General features: G+C 38.9%; 1 protein-coding gene across 3 annotated transcripts in view; it reads left to right on the plus strand.

Moving 5' to 3' along the window:
* The window catches only part of LOC100891417 (ras-associating and dilute domain-containing protein), a 71818-nt gene that overhangs the window by 55054 nt on the left and 4051 nt on the right, over positions 1-12713 (plus strand). For all 3 annotated transcript variants that reach the window (XM_030984349.1, XM_030984348.1, XM_030984350.1), the window contains exons 6-10: positions 1412-1581; positions 4454-4607; positions 9128-9286; positions 10552-11811; positions 12275-12492. In XM_030984349.1, coding sequence (XP_030840209.1) covers positions 1412-1581; positions 4454-4607; positions 9128-9286; positions 10552-11811; positions 12275-12492 — 1961 coding nt within the window. The remainder of the gene's footprint in view (positions 1-1411; positions 1582-4453; positions 4608-9127; positions 9287-10551; positions 11812-12274; positions 12493-12713) is intronic.

A 12713-nucleotide genomic window follows, 5' to 3' on the forward strand; every position in this document is an offset into this window, starting at 1 on the left:
ATGGTGTAGTGGTTCTTTCACTTGACTCTCAATTAAGAGATTGAGGGTTCAGTCCCTGCATGGCGTGTATGTCCTGAGGCAAGGCATTACATCTCATATTTCTCATTGTATCTCTCAACCCACGTATTACAGGGAACCGGACAGGATATTTATTCCTTGAAATGCACTGTGTTTACTAATTATGGCTCTGGGGGTAAAGAGATATTAAATCATATTTTGATATGCATTATGAAATAAAGGGAAACATTGTTAGAATTATTTATGTTTAAGCCAGAGCAGCTTCAATTTACAAAGTATTGCAAAACAATGATGCAAGCGATTAAATGATTAAATAACTGGATGGCTTCATGATAACAAAAGTGTAACAGTGACCTGTCTCTTTACATCTGGTCAGCTTAAGAAAGGATAAGAGCATTGAAATATATATACAAGTGAGTGTGAGCCTTCCTTCATATTTTGTTTTATATGATGTATACATCTATTACACTTTATATCAAAGGTCACTGTTACATTGGACTGCTGCCTGAACTTCCATCGTGTTTGTAGATGGATTTTGAAGTGTGTCGTTGTTTATCTAATCTGACTTTTATGGTCATTGATTGGGGAAATGGAGGTCTAGTCAGGGATTTACAATTGTTTGTTCCTGCAGTTATATGAAGTTTTACGAGTCATAATTGATTAGCTGTGGACAGCTTGACCGAGAACATTGTTTTGTTGATGAAAGTGCGTTTGTTGCAACGTCCTTTTGCTACCTTCAGAGGAAGGCGATGTAGAAGTAAACATACTGTGACCAAAAGATGTATCTCAGGTCTATCTGCAGTAACAGAAAGAATAATATAGCAATATTAGATAATTAAAGCTCCAATTAAGGCTTTGTTTTACCCCAAGATTTTCAACAAACATCTTTGTCATATAGTGCTACATATTTGTTTCAAGACTATAGTCATGCTCAGTTACTTGCAGAGAGCCAGTTTTTTTCAGTTTGTTCCTTTGGTCATTAAGTTTAAAACAAAAAGACATGATTGGTTTTTCATAATGAGTTTCATCATCTTTATACCAATGGACTTATTCTCCTCCTTAGCTGTTGTTCATTTTGGCTGTCTATCATACTCTCCTATTTTCTATTTCAGTGATTACATTTTGTAACTTCAGGATGTTTTGTCAATGATGTTGTTTCACCTTTGAACCTGTATATTATTTTTGTTCACACAGATTCTTTTATGGCTCACTCGCCACAAGCCCTGTGTGTTTTCCTTAGCTGCCCCACATCAAAAATAATGCAAGCAATTATTGTTAAGGTGTGCATTTAAAAGATTAATTTGACTTTTTTTTCCCTCCCAAATCTGTGCTTGGTGCAATCCTTTTTGCTCAATATCCATTTTTGTTGTTTCTATTTTTCTTCTGATCACAGGAGTTGGAGGTAAGTTCTTCAAGTGGTCCAAGGGAGCCCAGATCCGAGGGAACCTGGATCTCCTGGAGATGTGGATCTATGAGAAGGACCTGAAGCTCCAGGCCAGCTTCCTCCAGAAGGTCTCCATGGCGACGGATCTCCTGGCCACGCCCAAACTCCAGCTCGCTCAGGTGAGATTAGTCATTCACCCTGTACAATGCAAGGCTAGGGAATAGCCAAGAGTGATATATGTCAACGGATCATTGCACTTCTAGATGCACAGGACACAAGCTCCCACCTCATTGTTGCTTAAAGATAAACTTGAGTTCTGGTAAAAAAAGAAAATGAATTCTCACAGAATCTAACGAAACTTATACTGAATGTTCAATATTACAAATAAATGTCATGTGCCAAACAATTTTGGAAGAAAATGTATACTGGCTGAGTAATGAGCATAGAAAGATAAGGAAATCAGGGTAGTACTAGCCCCGACACCATGTGTGCTGTCCCATATACATCTTTCTGTGTAAGTAATTGTTACTTTACCAAGACTCTGCCAAATTTATGATGATTTTGATGACCCCAGAACCTTGCATTACACACCATTACTTACATGCTATATGATCAACTTTTCTGATCCATTCCACACCTTTTCTTTCACAATGCAATCGCATTACCAGAACTCAAGTTTATCTTTTATATAGATTATCTCATAATGAGCAATATTGTTTGTTGAAATATTAGGATTTGTGGATGTTGATGATCTAGCATATCAACTAAAACTGAATCAAATGCCTGTTCCTCTGTTAGTTTTATCATAAATTTTCCTTCAGTCTGTGACACCTACAGTAGGAAGTGATAGAATGTAAGACCATACCACTTCTAATTAAACTGAGGCACACCTACACTTAGTACTGTTTACAAAGATGGAGGTGTATTTTGTCAGTAGTTGGGATATCATTCTTGCTCCTAGGAGGTCCCTAGTTGAAAACTGAGTCAGAGTACAAGGGCAGTAATCTTAATTACCTTTGTGGAGTTTGCTTTCATGGAATCCCAGGTAAGGTGATGATGCCTGGTAGTAGGTCCATGCTTAAAGTGTGCAATAGCAGGACATTGCCCGCATTGATGCTAGCAAGGAGTTATCAAATATCTTGATGGTAGATTGCCAGAAAAATGACATTGCTCTTTAGGAACTTAAGAAGAAGATACAACGTGAAGATGTCGATATGTACAAGCAAATTGATTCCATTTCACTCGTTTTCCTTGGAGAGGGATGTTTTATGATTTCCTTTAGTGGCTTGAGCCCTCGTTGTCTCTGACTTTGAGAGTCATGCATGCATGTCATGCATCAACTTTCAGTTTCGTACAGGAAACAGAGAGATAGCCTGAAACGCTGAGGGAGAGGAAGAGAGAAAGAGAAAGAGAGAGAAAGAGAATGATAGAGAGAGCAGTACTTGGCATAGCTTAATAGATAAAATGAAAACTAAAAAGGTCATTAATTTAAGGGGGCATATAGGAGTTTTCCCCCTTTTTTCACAACTTGATCGGGGGCACGTATCCCCCTATGCAACTACCCCACTGAGGAAGTGACTGATTGAGAGAGAGAGTGTGAGAGAGGGTGTGTGATAGTGTGTGAGAGAGAGAGAGTTGAGAGAGCAAGAGAGAGAGAGAGGGGACAGTTATACCTCCAACAAATGTTTTATTGTTGTAGATTGTGACAGATCACGTTTTATGCGTCATGATGTTAAATGACTTTGTGTGATGGCCATATATTAGTGAAAGTAAAACAATGATTTTGCAATCGTAGACTAGATTCTTGAAATGTTTGCAAGTGGGACATATTAACAGAAACACTAAAAGAAATTCACAGTGAACGGTTTTGAATTGAATTTTGAATTTTGAATCATCAAATAATATGAGACTATGAACTTCAGAGTTGCATCATCCACTTTTGGAATCGAAATGGAATGAAGTGGCCAATGTACTTTATACTAAAGTTATCTCTATTTATATCTTTAGGTTTCTATTTATGAATTGTATCCATATAAGATGAAATAGTTTATGTATTGTAAAGCCAAAAACAGGGTAGCTTTGCATTAACCTTTCTATTGCCCCCATTCTTTTCTTTTATTCAAATTTGGATCTATATATTCTTCTGTCTCTGTTCCTGTCTATTATGCCATCTTTGTCTAGATATATATTGCACATCTTTTGTGTGATACTTTCCTGTTCCCTTTACATAATCCCATGTTAGGCTAGCAGACAAGATATAGATATAAAGGTATCCTTGAAAAAGATTTAACATATCACAACCTCTCTTTATCTATCTTCCCATTGAGATTATGTGTTCTTTGTCCAGTTCCCATGTACAAAAGGAAATGTATAAAGACTGTTATTTGATATAACATGACCTATTTGATATTCTTTCAGTTTCTATACTTGATTTGAAATGGGAAATCCCCACTTCCATTTCTGGCATTTGAATAAGAATTGGATTACTGTCCAGTATTTTCCACTTAGATCTGCCATTGGCTCAGAAAATCTATTAGTCATGAATATGCATTATTGTAGTACATGTATCAATGTGATTTTCAGCTTGACCCAATATTTCTTATTGGCTTATGAGTGCCCTATTCATGCATATGCATTAGTTTAGTGTGCAATGTAATTTTTCGGCGTGGCCTGCAACTTATTATCATGAGTGATTATTTTATGAGTATCCTACTCATGAATATGCATTAGTCTAATATTAACATGAGTTTCCAACTTGACCCATGCACATCTCTCATTGGCTGTGGAGTTTGTTAGTAATGAATATGTATTAGTCTAGTATTAATATGAGTTTCCAACTTGACCTGCATCTCCCATTGGCTATGGAGTTTGCTAGTCATGAATATGCATTAGGGCAGTGTTTATGTAAAGTTTACAACATGTCCCACATCCCTCATTGGCTGTTGTGTATGGTAGTCATGAGTGTGCATTAGTCTAGGATAAAATAAGTAAAGGAAACAAAGTCAGTCACTGATAATGATGCTCTTTCACATTCTTTTATTTCCCATTTAGGCAGAATGGAGCTCCGTCCGGCGGGACTTTCCGGTGCTGAACGCAGCCCAGATCCATCAGATGCTGAGCGAGTATGACATCGGAGGCTCCCAGGCAACCAGGCCCAGGGCTTGGTTCCCCCCACCCAAGGAAGTGGAGGCTGCATTGAAAACAGGTGCGCAGGAAACCCCCACACTTCCCATCCTTAATCTCCCGCTCATCATCACTTTGGGTCAAATAGTTGGGGAAGACAGGTTCTGGTGCAGGGGCAATGTCACCCCCCTGCCCCCCCCCCCAATGCTTCTTTTGTTAATTCAATGCCCATCATCACTTTGGGTCAAAAAGTTGGCAAAGGGAGGAAGAAACGGGGTATCCCCCTAATCTTGCAAGCTTTTTAACCCTTTTCCCGATACTTCCATTTCTTAATCTCATGCTAATCATCACTTTAGTTCAAATAGTTGGCAAAGATAGGACGGTTGTCGAAGGGGGGGGGGGGGTCTCCATTTTTTCAAAGTGTTCCCAAATATTTCCCATTCTTAATGCCCTGCTCATCACCACCCAAGGTCATAGTTGGCAGATGAAAGGGGAGGACTTGTTCCAAGTTCTGTGAAAATTCTTCCAATCCTTAATCCTTTGCTCATCATCACTTTGGGTCAAATAGTTGGCAAAGACGGGATCATCTTGGAAGACAAAATAAGGAGGGGGTGTTACCTCACCCCACCACCATTCTACCCATCCATCCCTAATCATTGAAAGTCATGGCCTTGTTCATGTACATGCGGTTATAGCTGACTGGTAAAGGGTAGAGATAACTATAAGACATGCACGAATGGAAATAGGAAATGGTTACTATTCCATTCTACCACATTTTCCCAGTCTCTATATACCACAATCCTGAATATGAAAAGCAGATATAAGTATATCCATTCATGGAGACTGCAATGTGGAAGGAAAGCTTGGCAATACTAGTCTACTGAATATGACACTAAATGTTTGACCTCTGTTTAGCTCTATTGGTGAGATGCCCCTCAAACTCTAGCTGGAATAAGACCATCACTTCCACCCCTCTCCAGTCTTCAAAACTTTGTAAAGAACCACCCCCTCCCCCCTTTCTCCATACCCTGCTACCATATGTCAGAAGAGTGATGGTCATTTTTTAGGGTAGGTCATGATTTGGTTGACCACCCTTCCCTCCCTCCCTCCCTCCCTCCCTCTCTCTCTCTCTCTCTCTTTTTCTCTCCCCTCCCCCTCCCCCCACCCCCACTTCTCATACTCTGTATCATGTGCAGTGGGACCTAAAAGAGGTGATTGGATTGGAAAGGTAGGGTCTGCAATGCTAAAAGATCCCAAATTAATAATCAGCAATGACCAGATCAAGTTATGACTAAAAGGGAAAATTGGATGATGATGGTGATAATTGAAACTGAATCTCATTGTGAGAGGTGTTAGGAGAGTAGGGGTCATAATGATGTCTTTGAAGAGAGCCAAATGACACAAGTTATTCAATTATTCAGCCACCAATATGTATGATGATAGATGACTTCATATATTCAGCCAATGATGCTTGATATGGGATAAAAACGATACTTCAGATATAACTCTAAGTATGAGAGTATTGTAAGACTTCATTAATTATCCTGAGTATTGAGATGAGAAAAGGCTCAACTGCAGATTAATGTGCAAAAACGGATTAACTTTTGTATTCGAAGTCATTTATTCTACTTCTCTTTCGACATTTTTTTACCAAGTACATGTAGTTCAAAAGATGCCACAAACAATTCCTTATTTCATACTGGTACTGTGAATACCGGTAAAAGTTTATAGGAGAGGATCAAGTCTTGATTTCAAAATATCTTCCTTCTCCGAATAAAGAAGGTCACGCTGTCATGTTGGGTTGCATTGTCTCATTCGAAAGCTATGATACTAGATGTAACACGGAAAGCCAACAAACCGATGGTGGAACGATAATCTAATTTGAATTTTGACATATAGTTGTCCTTATAATATCAAGTGTACGAGGCATCTCTTTTCTTATAATTCCTCTGTCTGAGATGATTATCTGCTGGTTATGTTGTATCGCCCTCTAGTGGGCATGAGATGACCGGACTGATAAAGTCTGAATGCTGTCAGTGAGCAGAGGGACAATACAATGGCACATGGCGAGAAAAAAAACCCCAACAAAATGAAGGCATTCCCCCTCTCAGTACTTCCATCTAATTTCTGATAATTTGCTTTGGCAAAATAGAACATTCTGTCTATTCATTAATTCTTTGCAAGTTTTGGATATGTCCTGTCAGGATTCCCATGTGTCTTTGATCCATCCATCCTATTGACATATTTATAGCTTCCCTCCAGGGACAGATTCATGTACTTGTTCTTATTTCAGTATTTTCCTCTCCTCCCACTGTCATCTGCACTTTTGCATCTCTCATTGTGTCCTGTGCAGTGCCTTTCGCTACATTTATGCATTATGCATTTGCTGTAGTTTAAATCATCCATCAAGCCATATTTTAGGTTCTGTATTTTGTAGATTTCCTTCCTTTCCCATGACATAATTGTTTTCATTTTATATACATTACAAGGTACCTGTATATAAATGTATCTTCTTTGCATCTCCATTTACTCTCTGTCACTCAATGTTGATCTGTTTAATTGCCTGATTTACTTCGTTATCCATCTTTTCAACTTTCTATTCACTCTTCTCCTCTTTTTGGTCTTCAAAATACCTGTGTGTATATTTTTGCTACACTATTCTCCATCTTGCTCACTATTATGCTTACTTCTTCCATCTTAAAAAATCCTTTCTCCTTCTCCCTCAGTTATTCCCCATTTCACTCTTCCCATGTTTATTCTCCATATTTCATTTTTTTTTTCTTCCATACTTTCTTAAAGGCCCACTGCACTACTTGTAGCTACTTGCGCCCTCTATATAACAAACAATGCCTAATCGGTGACCATTGGTCCCCCATGATCCTCTTTTTCTTATGTTAACTGAGAGCTGAGTTGATGAGATAACCACCTGTCCAGTGACCTTGCAGGCCGGTGTAATCCCTCTTGTAAACTATGGCAGATAAGCTTTAAACTTTCCGCTCTTTCTTTCCTTCACCATCTCCCTTTTCTCTCTCTCTCTCTCTCTCTCTCTCTCTCTCTCTCTCTCTCTCTCTCTCTCTCTCTCTCTATCTCCCTCTCTCTCTCTCTCTCTTTATTTCTCTATCTCCTTCCCTTTCCTCCCTCTCTCTCTCTCTCCTTCTCTCATCATTTTTCTTCATGACTTTCCTTTACCCCTCTGTATGTATGTTCACATCCAAACCAACTGCTTCATGATCAGAAGCTCCCACCCCTACCTGAACTATATTCTCATATCAGTACTCTTTCCTTCTGTTTTTAATTCAATTTAATCTTGGTAATCCCATCTTCCTATCATGTCATAACTAATCGATCAAAGTTAGATGCCGTCCATCTTCTGTGCATCAACTGATTGTAGGGGTATTAAAAGCAGAGAGCTTCATGTAGATCCTAAAATTGAAATTCATGATCAGTTGGATTATTTCCTGTATTCTTCATAAGATAACAAACCATGACCTAAAGTTGTGCGTTGCAAATTGATTTTGTCCAGTGTTTTGTACTCTATACATACCTTGGTGTTGGTTCCTTTCATTTCTGTTTTGTGTTGTGGGTTTGTTTGTTGTCTGTTCCTTCATTCTCTTTTCATATTTTAGAAATCCGAAGTCTTAATTTTTGTTTTGTCTTTGTCTTTTGTTAAAAATATTTTAAAAAATTATAGTTCTTACTATTTTATTCATATAATTTCACAAAATATTCCTGTTCTTTGTTTGAAGTCTTCTTTGTCTTCAATTTGTTTTGTGGTTTGTAATTCTTTTCATCCTCTTTATCTCTTTGATCTCTTTGGTTCAAAGTGAGCCTGTAGTGGTCTGTGATATTAATCTATTCCTGCTGTTCTTGTTTCCGAGACATAATAACTTTTGCGTCATTTGTGGTACTCTTTGAAATGAAAGTTCTGAAAATAATTAGTCAGTGATACAAAAAGTTGCATTATGTGGTGGAGGAAACCAAAAGAAAAAGTGACATGTGATAGTCTTCCATTAATTGACCAACAATGAAAAGTTCATTGCATTATCATTTAAAGTTTTTGATGGCTTATCTCCAACTTGATCTCATGACATTTACAAGGTTCTCAAATTGGCAATGAGACAGAAGAAGAAATCTGATTTTAGGGAATTAAAGTGAAAGATTCATTCAGTGGTATGAAGAACATACCGGTACAACAATTGTTTTTATTCTGTGTAAAGCGAAAGAGCAAAGTTCATCAATTTTTCTTCTCCTAATTCATGACCACAGTCGGTCAGCTGATTATTCTGGCACTTCTGAAACTATTTGTTACTCTCCAATACATTTTCTTCTTTTTTTCCTTCCAAATGAAAGAAAATGTTAATAATTGAATAGATTTGGGGAATGAGCTTATCCTTTTTGGGTCCAAGAGTTTCTCTAGTTTCATTATATCATCTACAAAGAGCCAGAGTCATTATTTTAAACAGAGTTAATACTGTGCGTCCTCTCAACAGACAATAGAATTATTCCCCCATTGGCTATCATATTTGCGTCTTTATATTGATTATTTTGAATTGAAACACTAGATAATTCATTAATATTGTACAATCATTGTAATTTTTTCAGAAGAGATCCTGGTGAGTTTTGATGACCATCCACCGCTGGTTCTCCCGACGGATGCCTTCCAGCTCGACCTGAGGTGCGACGTCTGCGAGCTGTTACCAGGTTTCAAAGACATACTACAGGCTCTTCATAAAGATTTCCCGAAGATCAGAATCAAGACTGGTAAATATCATGTCTTCTTACGGTTGTTAATTAGATAAAGTGAATATAAATAACATAGTTAGTATGAAGACTGGTAGATATCTTAGAAAGAACTTTTCAAAGATCATAATCAAGACTGTTAAATATCATGTCTCCTAACCGTATGTTGATTAGGTTAATGGATGATTAAATTCAGAGATAGGTTCATATATAGGTAGGTGCATATTTTGGATGAGGGTACAAAATCTGATAAATATCGGGTCTTGTATGTTGATAAAGATGATTAAATATAAACACCAAAGACAGGTTGAAGATTGGACCATATTTTGGATAGGGGTTTGAAAGACTTTCTTTAAGATCAGGAACAAGACTGGTAAATACATGTATCACTTCTCCATAGTTGTCACTTAGTTTAATTAGATAGGAAACAGATCTATGGGATGAGTAAATGTTTTAAGCAATGGAGCTTTCCTAAAATTAGAATCGAATCTGTAAATGTTACTTAAAGTAATTGATTGTAGAAACCATAAGTAGGATGACAAGGGCACTAATGAGAAATACCAGTTTCCACTGTAAATTTAATTGACTTGAAGAGATGATAACTTTATCATTTAGATACCGGTAGGTCAACATGCTAAAGGTGATACAAAGTTTTGGGAAATTTTGAAAATTGGCTGGAAGTGATTCTTTACAATTTTGATATATTTGGATGCCCCTGTGGAAGTATTATAATCACAAGAAAATTCAGCCCCTAAAACACTTTGGCTTTCGAGAAATATTAAATATAAAAATTTACCGGTGCTCCCGGTAAATTTTGATAAATTTCAAATAGCGCCTACGGCCGTATGATGGTAGCTGCGACCATGAAAATCTCAGAATATGTAGTTGTGATATATAATTTTCAAATGGAAATAGCTAATCGGTTGATTTTAGTCGTGAAACATTGTTTTATAGCTTAATTAATATATTGACCTTCAGAGGGAGCTATACAACATGAAGAGTGTATTATTTACAATTTCATAATTAAGACTCGATTTCAACCATGACAACTGAATATTGTAGGATCGCATATGCTTCCAATATGTTCATTTGAACCAAATTCATGACCCCATACCAAAACTTTGTATTGCCTTTAAGTTTCATTTAATGAAACAAAATGAGATCCATTTACATGTACATTCCTGTGTTTGTTTAATGCATTCATTTGTCAATTTTCCCTCTTTTTTCACTTCTTTTGTACTGGTAAAAAGCTCAATAGTTTTTAATCTAATGTGCTCTTTCCTCAGATCATGGAGATATCAACTTGCCAGTGTTTGATGAGGAGTCGTCCATCGAGGAGACAACAGGTCCCGAGGAAGACCTCCCGTTCAGGGACAAACGGAAGAAAGCAGTCACACCCAAGGCCAGATCTCGATGCTCCTCCTGGCCTCCCAATGAGAAAGATGCAGGGGCCATTCTGGATGACAACGTGGAGGTAGAGAAGAGAGTAAGGGTCGCGAATGAAAAGGAGGCAGAAGTGATCGATCCGAGATGCCAGAAACTGATGCAGGAACTGGAACTGAACGGAGAAGTCAACAACAACGTAAGGAATGTCAGGGCAAGGTCGAATGTCCGGAGGCAGACATCTCTTTCAGCGTTGCCAGACCCCAAGCCAAAGAAGCCACATCCCACTCTTACCAAGAGCTACAGCTGCCCATCAACAGCAAATGCAGCGTTAAGGGTACTCAATGGTAAGGTAGAAACTGATGCCAGTGGTTCCAGAACTCTTTCATGCAATGGAGCCAGTGAGAATGGACATGGTGGTAAAGTGGTGCATGTTGACCGCAATGGGATCAAGACTTCACCTGTGAACCATGTTGTTAAGCCGATCCTGAAGAATAAGAAACCCAAACCCCATCGGATGGACATTGAGAACGGGATCTCCCACATCACCCAGGATGTCATTTTAGAGGAGGATGGTGAGACTTGCCTACCACCACCTCCTCCGGTATCACCCAAACCCACGTTCATTCCTCCATCACCAAGAACCCCACGATCCCCCATTGCTATGCCAACACGAGCTCCGTCACCTCTCCCATCACCACCGATGTCACCCATGGATTCGAAGAAGCCTTCGACACCACCTCCACCTCCTCCTAAGCCAAAGACAAGACCATCGTTGAATGGTTTTCAACTCCCTCGCACTCCATCTCCCCCTACCACCAATGGAGATCTCAACGGAGACCTCAAACTCAACGTCATTGCTCCTCCTCTGGGATTCGACTCGTCTCCGGAAGAGAGGCGGAGGAGGGAGGACGAGAGGAGGCAACAGGCAGACAGGATCAAGCAGGAGGTCTTGAGGCTGGAGGGTAAAGATGCCGGGAGGACCATGCAAAATGGAGACAGAGGAAGAGTCGAGAACGGGAGTGTGAAAGAGCAGAAGATGAAAGTGGAGGGGGTGTTAGGAGCGGAAAAGGGGGAACCTCTGAGCAGCAATATGAGCAACAACAATGTAGATCTGGACGGAGAGGGCTTAGAGGAGCTCCTTAAAGGAATAGACTGCCAAGGTAAATGTTCATGATTATTCTAATCCTTATATTTTACTATACTTGATTTTAGGAGCATCCAGGATCCAGAGGTTTCTGGTATTCCCATTAAAAAATTCCTCATGACACCTGTAATGTATGTTGTATTCTTATACACATTGTAAAGTGGTGAGAGATGAGAGACTGTTACAGTCAAACCTGCTTTAGTGACTATCTGTTTAAAACGACCACATTTTTTGTTTCCCTTGAAAATGGTTTCTCATTGAATCATGTACTAAAGTTTCCTGTCTACAAATACCATGTGTCTTCAAAGACCACTGTTTGTGTTTCCCTTCGGCAGTCGCTATAGACAGGTTTGACTGTATTATTCTTTCAACTGAATGAACCTAGGAGATAAAAAGAAGATAAAAGACATATGCCTCTCACAATTTCTCCCAAAGAACTTACTTAACTCGAGTCATCTTGATTTCTTTCTACATCACAGACAACAGCGACCTCAGCTTTTGGCAAGATGATCGTCAGGGGTCTGAATCGACCGGCAGCCTCGCGACCCCCGAGAGTTGGACCACCGAGTCTCCCAACAGCGAGTGGTCATCATCATGCTCATCGTTCAGAGAACGGAAGGACTCTATCGATGACGTCTTTGTGGTGGATCTTGAGAAGGGAGAGGCTGGTCTTGGGCTTGGACTAGTGGATGGACAGGTAAGCATTTGTAAACTTTCCCTGGGGGGGGGGGGGGTGTTTCACAACGATCCTAAGTCAAACTCAACTCTAAGTTGGACTTAAAAATTATGGAGAGCCATTTGTAGTCTTAAAATAAAATATATTCAAAAGTGAAAAATCAAGTGTTCTAGACTTTTTAAAAATTCCACATCAAGAACATGAAATCTTGTTGATAATACAAAATATGAATGATTTGAATC

Source organism: Strongylocentrotus purpuratus, unplaced genomic scaffold (genome assembly GCF_000002235.5).
Source record: "Strongylocentrotus purpuratus isolate Spur 01 unplaced genomic scaffold, Spur_5.0 spur5_scaffold_14, whole genome shotgun sequence".
Lineage (NCBI taxonomy): Eukaryota > Metazoa > Echinodermata > Echinoidea > Camarodonta > Strongylocentrotidae > Strongylocentrotus > Strongylocentrotus purpuratus.